This window comes from Coffea eugenioides, chromosome 1 (assembly GCF_003713205.1).
Source record: "Coffea eugenioides isolate CCC68of chromosome 1, Ceug_1.0, whole genome shotgun sequence".
Lineage (NCBI taxonomy): Eukaryota > Viridiplantae > Streptophyta > Magnoliopsida > Gentianales > Rubiaceae > Coffea > Coffea eugenioides.
In genome coordinates, this window is record NC_040035.1 from 41,756,907 (window position 1) to 41,768,946 (window position 12,040).

Sequence of the window (12,040 nt, forward strand, 5' to 3'; positions counted from 1 at the left end):
GATGCAAAGCTTTACTTTGGAGACCGAGTACTGCTTTTTCCTCTTTGGAGGCACAATGGAATCCAAAGTAAACTCACGTGAGGAGCACGAGCGACTTGGACGAACACTCTCCAGCCAATAACAATTGGCCACGTCAGCAAAACAACCATCTCTTTTGAGCCATGGCATTCGCTCTTTTATACCTATGTTAATTAGGATAGGAAGTATCATACATCACTTGACTATAGGACATCCTCGTTTAATGTCTATCTCTGCCATCTGCCAAACGAATACACCTCTCCCAGCATGCTTCATCCCTTATTTATATACCCTGTACCTCTAGTATCAAAGCCATCCTGCAACCATGATTTTGTTTTTTTTTTTTCCAGAATTTATCAACCTTATAACTGATCCCAGGAAGATTCTAGAAACTGGCGTGGCCAACGTGTTAGATTAAGGGAAAAAGGGCTAAGGCCATCAACAGTACTATCTTTAAATTTATCTGGAAAACAATTACAGAAAAAGGAACTATCTACATCTTGTAAAGTACCAAAAATTTTATGTACCAAAGATTCAGGGATCCATCCCAATGGCTGCATCACAAAAAAATGCTAAAGAAAATCATTTCCTTCCAATAGCTCATGACCCCTCAGAAACCAAATATAACTAACAATACATTCTTTATTGCCCTATAAAGGATATCAAGCTATAAAAGAGTCAACATAAAAAAATAGAAACAAAAAAGAACTCAAGGTCATCGAAGATTTAAAAAAAAAAAAAAAAACTGCTAGGAAAGCATATTTAGCCACTACCTGTTCAGATTATTGTTATAGTTTCCCTAAATCCTTTACCCCAAATCTTCTCTCTTCTGTCTGAAAATGTTACCTTTAGTGCCCAGACCGTACAATGTCATATTGAGTCTATGTATCTGGGCGATTTTGAATTTTTCAAAACTAGGGTACTGGTACATGGCCAAAGATCTAGAATTGGCTAGAGGGCGTCTATCTTGTATCCCATCTGTAAGTAGCATATTAAATACAACTTAAATTATGAAATGGCTCATACTTAAAAGAAAATTTCTAAATGATCCAAACAAAAAAAAAAAAAAGGGAGACAAGAAAATTAGCTTAAAATAAAGAAGAAGAAAATCTGGGGCAAAAATGATTGCGCAACCAGTTTCTAAATGGTATAAAGCTTTAGTGACAAATTATAATTCGCATAGTATACAAGACACAAGTTATATAATTTCGTAACAATGACATGAAATAATAAGATTGTTCACAATTAAAAGTATGTGTTATGTTATTGTTATGTAACATTATCTGAATCTGACTTCTCGAAAATTTATTTTGTTGGCAAAATTTAAACTGTTATGATCGATCCAAAAAGGAAAAAAAGAGAAATTAAAGTACATGGTTGAGATCTGCAAGTTTCACAGTTAAAATGTTGCAAGATGGGCGGCACAACTGCAAGTTTCACATTTAAAATTTAGTTCCATCCAGTTAAAATGTTGTTCTCGATTTTGGCAAGTTTCACAGTTAAGTTTCAAACTGAGAGTAGCAATTATGCAGATATATAGCCTTCTAAAGAGATCCAAATTCACTATTAATGCTCTTTTATAAGCTTGTGAATCCGAAAAGCTTCTTAGCTAGGGATATTTCATGCTTGCACCTGATAGCAGAGTTTTAAGAGGAAAATGAATTAAAAACTTTACTAAGGAGTTTTTAAGCTTTTTATTCTTTTCTCTTGGTATCTTTCCCTTTTCCTTCTCCTCCTCACCTTTGATGAAGTACTCATGAAGTGTAAAGAAGAAAACTTAGGGATGCAATTTTCTGGGATTTTTTTAATATCTTGATGGCATTACTCCTTCAAGTTGGATCTCATAATTCAGAAAATTTAATCTCCTGTCACAGCATGATCCATTCAAGTTGCTGAAAACAAAAATAGAAGCAACAAATTATTGCTCCATGAACACATGAAAAATTATCTCATAAAACTTTGATTCATTTTGGTGTCATTGCAGGTAACGATGCTAGGATTGAGCCGCATATTGATCTTAACGTCTATATATGTCATAACCTTTTTTCTCCTTAATCTATGTAGCAAGATAAAAACACTTAGGCACAAAGTTACATCATCTATTCCGGCTCCAAAACTCACTATCTAGATTTTACATAATTATACTTCTTGGTAACATGTCGTGGCGTTGTTAAATTGATTGCTTTAGGGATACTTCCTTGGAAAACCTACCATTAATCATCACCTTCTTCTTCCTTGCCAGCGGCCAAAGCCGCCGGCTCTCTTTCTCTCTCTGAAATTATTGCCGCTGCCATTGCTACCATGTGCAGCAGTAGCAGCGGTTGCCGCTGCTACTGTCTTGATCTGCCGTGGCTTCCTTATCAAATGGCTGGCCAAAGGCCAGCCTTTGTTTAGCCAAGAGGTCGCGCCGATGTTGTACCGGCGACCTAGCAGCAAGGAAGGCTCAAGCGACCCTTTCTTCTTCTCTCCCCGAACCGCATCTTTTTTTTTTAACCCCATCAACTTTCCATATTTTCCTTTCTATACAAAAATTAACCCTAAAGTTAAGGAAGATTCCTGCCTTGACTCGAACTCTTTAGAGTTTTCTTCAAATTTTGCCCTTAATTGATTTAATTAACTTTAAAAAGTTAATTAGGCTTTACACGCCTTTATGTTGGAATGAATATAAATGTTGTACTCTTTAGTAGGCAAGTTAATTATTATTATTATTGTTTTTGGACAAGAGAGGGGGTGGAATGTAAGAAACGAGTAGGGGGAAGGGGAAAGAAGGATTTAAATCCAAGTCCTCCAATTCTTAGAGTCTTAATCTTAGTTAATTAAACTTTTCATGCTTTTATGTAGTATTGTTTCATATGTCGTATTCTTCATAAGGGTTTATTGAGTACTTATGCGTTGATTCATAACTTTTGGAAAATCTTCGGAGTATCTAATTTTTACTTTTCCAATATCCTTTTAATAAATTTCACTATGATCTAACAGATATTGATATAGTTCTAGACTATTAACATGAAGAACTGAAACCATATGCTTTTGAGAATTATAAGAGTTAAAGAGAGTGTTGGTAATAAATAAGCACATACTTAGTTCACACAAAATTTAAAGTATTGTGGAGGCAAAGTTATTAGATCTAATGGATTGAGACACAGGGTCAGTCACAAATACTACAAGATCTAAGTCCAACACGGAAGACATGGAAAGTTGGCGGGTTGTGGTTGGCGTAAAATATGATATTAACCATGCAATGAAAACGTTGACGAATAATAATAGAGAGCCAATCTTACGGTGAAAACAAGGACGAACTGTAACTAGAAGTCAACCATACAATGAAACCGTGGACAATTTTTCAGCAAGATAAAGAAGATTATGTACGTTAGTCTAATTTATATTTCAATCTCCAGCAAGCTTAGGTTCCACCATGGGATTGATCCGATTTTAACCTATTTAATATCCTTTAAACTAGATTCATCCCATATTTGCTTCTGTTTCAATCGGTTGAACCGACCTGTGTGGTTCAATTTGTCAAAAAAATGAGTTTGGTTGAGATGATTGAACAATTACACAAGAAACTTAAAATTTGTGGGTCCAACGTACCAATGGAGCAGAAGGAATTGTACTCTTAAATCTTAGTACATGCTAGTTCAATCATAGATATAGTTAAAATCTCTTAGGTGCTATTTTCCCCTCACACTTTATTACCGGCCATCCTGCACCTTTCACTACTGTCTCCTCTCACACATCATGTCTTTAAGTTGGAATAGTATCAACCTTTCATTTGACGGACAACATTGCATTCAAGGTTCTAGTGGGAGGAGTTGCCATTGCTACGCTCCGATAACAATACTAGGTAGGGATGGCAACGGGACAGGGGATCCCTCTCCCGTAAAAATAAAATAAAATATGTTAGGTGTTATTTCCCCCTCACACATTAGAACTAGGCATCCTGCACCTTTCACAATTGTCTCCTCTCCTCACATATCGGGTCTTTAAGTTAGAATAGTATCAACCTTTCATTCGACGGACAACATTGCATTTAAGTGTCTAGTGGGAAGAGTTGCCATTACTATGCTCCGATAACAATGCTGGGTAGGGAAAGCAATGGGATGGGAGATCCCTCTCCCGTCTCCCGTCCTGGTGCCAAATATCTCCCCATACACCCACTCCATCCTTTGCCCCTGCCCTTACCCCGCCTAGCTCCCGTCAGGGAGTTTGCAAGGGAATGATAAAAATTTGATCCTGTAGCTATTTGTTTCCATAATAACTAACAAAAATTCAACATATCAACCCATGGGTGGACGGGTGTCCCTTATTGCCATCACTAGTGTTACATATTATTGGGCCCTTTTATCACAAAAGCTATCTCAAAAGTTAAAGTTTTCCCTCACACGTATAACCAAATATCTTTTCCCTTCCACAGTTGATGTAGAATAAACTGAAAATTCCCCATTCACATCAGGCCCGAGGTTGGAATAGCATCAACCTTTCATTCAATGGGTGCAGGTTGGGAAAACACCAACCTTTCATCTGACAAGCAACATTTCATTCAAGTGTTTAAATTGATTAATTTTTCATTTGAAGATGAAATTGGTCAGCAATTGACAGTTTAAATACTAAATGTGTCATGTTAAAAAGTTTGAGAACGAAATGTATCTATGACCTAAAGTTTAGGGACATTTTCCTGCGTTTTACTCTTTTCTGTCAATATGTTAAGTTATAAGACGCTCTGGATGAAGACAGAAAACGTTTCTTTGAAAACTTCCATTTAGGAGATACTTAGGATGCGAGTTTATGGGATCCTTTATACCTTCATTAATTGCATTAGTACTCTTTCATGTTGGACTCAATAGCTCAGAAATCTATATTATCTCCTGCCACAAGATGATTAGTTGAAGTTTGCTAAATACAAAGTGTATAGGATCAACAATTTGTTGCTCTATGAGTATAAGATTAATTATTAAGGCCCTAAAACTTACTTGTATTTTGGTGTTATTCCAGGAAAAGAGGTCAGCATTGAACCATGTATTGATCTTTAAGGTCTATACCTTTGATAATCTTCTCTTTTCTAGTCTACATAAGCTAGATTGATTACATACTATTTGGAGAAAAATTTACCATCCCGAGGTTAAAACTGAGACATTTCCCTTTATGGCTTCAGGGATACATACTTGGACATCCAGCTACTAAAGTTCAAGGAATTCTTAACTATCTAGTCCTGTTTGCTTTTGAGCGCTATGTGGAATTCTGATGTACTATGGGAGGGATGTAGGGGGAGGGAGGAGGGGCGGAAGAGGAGGTTGCAGGCTGGTGATGTCGGCAAGCTGGTGGCGGGTTGAGATGGGGGAGAAGGAAGAAAATGATGGAAAAAGGTGAAGAATTTGTTTGTTTTTAGATATTAAGGGACGTGTACATTAAATATTTTGAGATGTTTATAGAGGATTACGGTAAACAAAATAGTAAACAAAAAATTATCTATTAAAAATTAGACTAAAAACCCATGTGAAAATAAGCTAATAATCCATACTTAATTAATAATTTTTTATTTAATTAATTGAACTCCGTTGCTCCAGTCATTGTCATGCCAAACCAAATTGATCCGTTGCTCCAGTCGAGCCCACCATTTTTCAACATTACACGCATCGCATCATTAGAATAATGATGCGTGTAATGACTCATTACACGGCCCGTGTCATGGGAGATATTATACCTCCCATTAGGCATGGCCACGGTTCCAGAACCGCCGGTTCTGGTTCCAGAACCGCCGGTTCTGGTTCTTCAAAGAGGTAGAACCAGAACCGCACCATATAAGATGGTTCTGGTTCTGGTTCCAGAACCGGCGGTTCTGGTTCTTCAAAGAGGTAGAACCAGAACCGCATAGTTCTGATTTCGATTCCTTATGGTTCCGGTTCCGGTTCCGGTTCCGTATGGTTGTTTCTTTCTTCCGTTGAGAGCCCCCGAGAGCAAAAATTGAAGAAGCTCCCTTTTTTTCTTCGAATACAAGCTTTTTCTTTGGAGCCCTTCTTTGCAATTTTTTCCTCTTGGATCCGTTGAGAGCTTGGTCAAAAGGTTGTGGTGGATCATGATGATCATCATGATGTCTCTACTTTTATTATTTTTTATATTAATTATTTTTAATTTTTTTAACGGTTCTGGAACCGGCGGTTCTGGTTCTGGTTCTATTTTTTAGAGAACCAGAACCGGAACCTTTATCCAAGGTTCTACTACGGTTCTGGTTCCACGGTTCTGGTTCCGGTTCTGGTCCGGTTCCAAACGGTCCGGTTCCGGTTCGGTTCCCGGTTCCAAATGGAACCATGGCCATGCCTACCTCCCATGATACTCCATCGGAGATGCTCGTATATAGAGTTCGCCGAAGAACTCTATCCAAGTGTCTGGAGTCTAAAGTTGCTCTGCCTAGTGCTCAAAACGAGAGATAGGCCAAGCTCTATGGAGAAGTTGCAGGTGCTCCTAAGGCATCCTATCATTAGGCAGTTATGTATATTTTGTACACGATATAATTTTATTTACACATAATGTAATTTATTTTCAATAACGCGTAATTTTAGAACAAAATTTTATAGGTCCATACAAGTCATTAAAATCGAGATTCAAAGTCCATACAAGTCATTAAAATCGAGATACAAGATAAAATTTGAATCGTACAAATTTTTTTAGCCAAATCTTAACTGTGAACTGTCAGGAACGATTGTTCCGCTTCCCAATGCATGAGTTGGCAAACAAGACTTTTGTGTTGCTAGGGTCAGTTAAATTATCGGCTCCGATAAGGCGATTCTCTGTAGACATAGCAGCTTGTGGGTTAGAGTTCCAAAGTTCCAAGAACTCGGATCTCTAGGCTAAAGTTGCTCTGCCTAGTTCCCAAAACGAGAGATAGGCCAAGCTCAATGGAGAAGTTGCAGGTGCTCCTCAGGCATCCTATCTTCTGCAACCTGTTCTTGCTGCTAGTTTATGTTCAAGCATGTTCAAACCTTGCTATGGCTGGTTCCATAGTTAAGTTTCTTCCAGGATTTGAAGGACCCCTCCCCTTTGAACTCGAAACCGGGTGAGCCACTAAGTATAACATATATATAATAACACTAGAAATTAACATTGATCAAAACTTAGAAGAAATAGTTGATCCATTTTTTGATATTATCAGGTATATTGGAGCTGGTGAATCAGAGGATGTGCAGCTCTTCTACGCTTTTATCAAGTCAGAGTCAAATCCTCAATCGGATCCTCTTATCATTTGGTTAGATGGAGGCCCTGGCTGCAGTTCATTTATTCCACTTTTCTTTGGGATAGGTGAATTCTAATGCCTTACACTTTGCAGTAGGTGTCACAAAAAAAAAAAAGAACAATTGCGGCACTATTTTGATCTTGATTTTGTATAATCTTGAAACTCTGCAAAAAAGACAAAAGACGTTTGGATTGGCTTTCTGGTTGAAACTCTGCAAAAGACAAAAGACAAAAGATAAAAGCCTTTCTGGTTGAAACTCTGCAAACAGCCTGGGTTTGTTTGGATTGGCTTGATTTCAAATAAAAAAATTTACTTCACAAATTTTAATCACCTTTTTATCTTCCCAACCATCTTTTTATCTCACATACATCACATCACAAAAAGTGGTACAGTAATTATTTCAAATAAATCATGCAAATAAACTCTTATCCAAACTTGTCTGGTTGAGGAAGCTTTATGTAAGGTTTTTGTTTTGTTTTGTTTTGTTTTTTTGGATAAAAGTATTAATTTTATTGAATAGCATCCATTTGTCGCCAGTAGCAACTGCTACAAACATCTGTACAATAACTAACTACACGTTCACATCAAATTAAAAAGCCCAAAATATACAATAAAGCTTTTGAAAAATGTTCCTAAAAACAGTTAATTCAAATGGAGCCATAATCTTTATTTGTCTTTAATGTTCAAGTGATGATGACTGATAGACTGGAGTGCCAGCATTTGATCAAGTCACTGGCCGTGATTTTCTGTTGCAGGACCAGTAATTTTGGAGCCATTGTCGTTCGACGGCACTCTGCCCAAATTGGTATTAAATCCCTCTACTTGGACCAAGGTAAACTCAAGAATTGAGTTTCTCTTTTCTTTTCTTTTATTTTCTTGCGAGAGAAAAAGAGATTTAAGTTGATGAGTATATCTTAGACTCATAGAAGTGTTACATGAAAAGGTTATTGAGATACATATGTAAATAAGGTTCCAAATTTTTTCTTTTTTCTTTTTTTTTGAAATAACGTTCAAATAATCTTTATCCAAACAAACCTAATTTTCAAGATTAAGAATTCGAGTAGACTGCAAGATTGAGAATCATTTCTTGTTACTTGTTAGGTTGTAAGCATCATCTTTCTGGATTCGCCAGTTGGAACGGGTTTTTCTTATGCTAAGACTGCAAAAGCTTCTCAATCTTCAGATTTTCAAGCCTCTGATCAAGCTTATGAATTTATCAGGAAGGTACACGCCCATCACTCAGCTAATTAATGAATCGTAAGGCTTCATGGAACGTTGGACAATTACTAATTGGGAAAATGCCATATTTGTCTCTAGACCCTTTATTATGCAAAAAGACCAGTGTACTATCATTTAATTGTTTTCCTTCAGAATAGTGGAATCTTGCATGGCTCTGCCCAAAATTGCCTCCATTGGATTCAAGTTCTCTATGAACACAGTTTTGATTGTATAGAACAGTTGACAGTGGAAGATGAATAAAAGTTACATCAATAATAATTGGGTATAGTAGTTTCGACAGTTAGCGTCATGGAAGCTATAGTAGAGGAGGAGGTCTGTTGCATGGGGAAAGATCCCAAAGTCTCATGAAATGTGGCAATCTCTAGAATGGAATATACTGAGATATTCCATCTCTTGTACAAACTTGTCCAATATCAATGAACTTACAGTTTTACCTTGAAAAGATAGTGGAAGATGACTAATTTTGAATTTGATGCTTACAATTCAATTTTGGGTACAAATTTCAATAAGCGAGGCAATTTATTGTCTTTTTGCATGTTGTTGTATTTTAATGTCTACAATTGGTTTGCGAGTGCCTATAGTACACAGTGCAATTGCGACTGCCAATTATAGAGGCTTGGGTGGACGATATTTGTTGCGTTTTTACCCATTTGAACCTCGAGTTAAAAGCTTAATTTCCCTTGAAATGGGAAAGAAATTATAGTTAAAAAGATGTTTACCTTTTACAAGATTGGTTTTGATGTTGATTATATTGCAGTGGCTACATGATCACCCAGAGTACAAGTCGAATCCATTCTATGTTAGTGGAATCTCATATGGGGGCATTCCTGTTCCAATATTAACTCAACTTATATCAAATGGTAAGATTTTTTCAATGTGGCTCTTTACCCTAGGGAAGTTTTTCGGTTGTGTTACAATCTGATTGTTGAAATTGTTATGCAGAGATACATAGGCATTGTAAGAGATCTGAATATACTATAAATGCTTTCTGTAAGCTTGTAGTATATGCGAAGTCTCTTTAGGTAGGAATATAGTTGCCACCTTGAGCTAAATGGGTTTTATTAACATAATGCAGAGCTTTAAGGGGGGGAGGGGGGGAAAGGGTTAAAAGTTCCCTCAGAAATTTGCAGGCTTTTTATTCTTTTCTGTCCATATGTTAAGTTATAAAACGCTCCAGAACAAAGCAAGAAAACGTTTCTTTGACCAGTTCAGATTTCTACATTATCTCCTGCTACAAGATGATCAGTTGAAGTTTGTTAGATACAGAGAGTATAGGATCAATACTTTGTTGCTCTATGACTATTAAGGCCCTAAAACTTACATGTATTTTGGTGTTATTCCAGGAAATGAGGACGGCATTGAACCACGTATTGATCTTAAGGTCTATACCTTTGATGATCTTCTCGTTTCTAGTCTACCTAATCTTGATTGACTACATACTATTTGGAGAAAAATTTACCTTCCTAAGTTTAAAACTGAGACGGCTCCATTTATGGCTTCAGGGATACATACTTGGAAATCCAATAACGAAGGTTTCAGGAATTCTGAACTATAGGGTTCCGTTTGCTTATGGGATGGGGCTGATTTCTGATGAACTCTATGAGGTAACTTATTTCTTTTGTTTGTTACCTATTGATATCTCAGAACACTGTCATTTGTCACATGCATTCTTACGATGTAAAATTATCCGTGATTTTCTAATTGACCTGTATATTTACAATGCAGTCCTTGAAGGTTAGCTGTAAAGGGGAATATGAAATCATAGATCCCAGTAATGCAGCGTGTTCGAAAAATATGCAGGCATACAATGAGGCAAGCAACCATATCTATGCAATTTTTATGTGACTCTATTTTCAAAAATTAGGCAAGGCCTAATGGATTTACTTAAAGCGTCCCCTAAACTCAAGTAAGAGGGACAGAGTTAAGGATTGTCAGTGTAACCGTTTCTGACTAGTGTAATATCATTTGAACAAGCAGTAATTCATTGTAACTTACTCGTACAATTTCGTAACAGAGTTGCAGTTATTGTTAGGGGCTTACACAAGCACTGATCGAACATCATACTTCTGTTGCGAAATTGTAGAAGTTAACAATGAATTACTCTAATTTATTCAAACAATAACACACTTTCCAGAAACGGTTGTATTGACAATTGGTTCCTACCCCTTCCCTTTAATTTGCGGGCTACAAAAGGTGGGAAGAATCAGAATAATGGAACGGGCAACCAGAGTGATGGTGTTAATAATTTGCTTCTGCAGTTGGTTCGTAATATTGACGATCAACAGATCTTGATTCCCGTATGCCCTCCCCTTTCACGAGAGCCAAATAAATTATTTACTGGTGGGAGATCCATTATACAAATGTTGTATAAGAAGTTTGAAGAGCTAGACGTTCGGGAATCTACTCCAGTCAAATGTCGAGTAAGATACTACTAGTATCGTTCTATGTAAACTCGTGGATAAGAGGATCAGTTCTTGGTAGCACAACTGATCGCCGTTTATTCTGTTCACTGGCAATCGTAGATGGAATGGATTACGCTCGTTGATCACTGGGCTAACAACAAGAGCGTCCAAGAGGCCCTCCATGTGCGAAGGGTATGTCTAAATCGAGCACTATGGTATGTAGCATTTGAAGAATGCCGAAGCAAGCCTGAACTGATTTCTGTAATCACATTGCAGGAAACTATCGGACAGTGGGTAAGCTGCAGCGATACCTTGCCATACACAGAAAATGCAGGGAGTGTTGTACCATATCATGCAAACCTTAGCACTAAAGGATATAGATCCCTTATATACAGGTTTGGTACCTAGCTCTGAATCTTAATGCATGTAGGGTAACAGCAGTGATTTTAAGTACTGAAAGTGGAGTACTTTGTGATTCAGTGGTGACCATGACCTGTTGACACCGCACATTGAAACTCAAGCGTGGATAAGATCTCTACATTACCCAATTATTGACGATTGGAGACAGTGGATTCATGAAGGCCAAGTTGCCGGGTTTGGTTCAAAATTGAACAATGTTTCTTTTCTTGATTACACCACCATTAGCACGAGATAAAAAGATGACTTTACCCAACTCATCTAAATTTGTTCTGTTTTCCTGCTTCCAGTTACACAAGGACCTACGCAAATAAGATGACATTTGCAACAGTGAAGGCAAGAAATTCCTGTTTCTATTGCTTCAGTGCAAGATTTGTTTACATGGTAACGACTAACAACAAGGTTAGAACATTCTTGGGACTAACCTTTTTTCTTTTTCTTTTTTTCGGGTGAAGGGAGGAGCCCATGTTGCATATGAGTTCAAGTCTGCCGAATGCAGAACTATGCTTGAGAGATGGATATCGCATCAGCCTCTCTAATCAGTTGGCATATGGATATGAACATTTTTTATGACTTCTGAGCATCAAATGTTCCACTCTTAAATATAAATTATTGTAATTTTGGGTCATGAGACGCTTCTACTCCAAGTCTCCAATGGATTGCCTTCTTATGGAGATATGATTAGTGGAGAAGTGAATAAACTGTAGTAGTTAAAATGGGAACCACGTTGAATTCA

At 37.2% G+C, this 12,040-nt stretch overlaps 1 protein-coding gene across 2 annotated transcripts; it reads left to right on the forward strand.

Annotated features, from left to right (window-relative positions):
* The first annotated feature begins 6,385 nt into the window (after window positions 1-6,385).
* Window positions 6,386-12,040, forward strand: LOC113759485 (serine carboxypeptidase-like 2). 2 transcript variants are annotated; one of them, XM_027302069.1, is made up of 15 exons: window positions 6,386-6,482; window positions 6,938-7,069; window positions 7,166-7,311; window positions 8,002-8,078; window positions 8,348-8,470; window positions 9,243-9,345; window positions 9,829-9,866; window positions 9,988-10,089; window positions 10,211-10,297; window positions 10,744-10,905; window positions 11,008-11,079; window positions 11,164-11,282; window positions 11,368-11,481; window positions 11,595-11,706; window positions 11,804-12,040. In XM_027302069.1, the coding sequence occupies exons 1-15, from the start codon at window positions 6,457-6,459 to the stop codon at window positions 11,813-11,815; spliced, it is 1,425 nt and encodes a 474-aa protein (XP_027157870.1). In that variant the 5' UTR covers window positions 6,386-6,456; the 3' UTR covers window positions 11,816-12,040. The 2 variants fall into 2 exon arrangements, with proteins under 2 accessions (XP_027157870.1, XP_027157864.1); XM_027302063.1 differs by having other exon boundaries at window positions 11,595-11,640; window positions 11,760-12,040.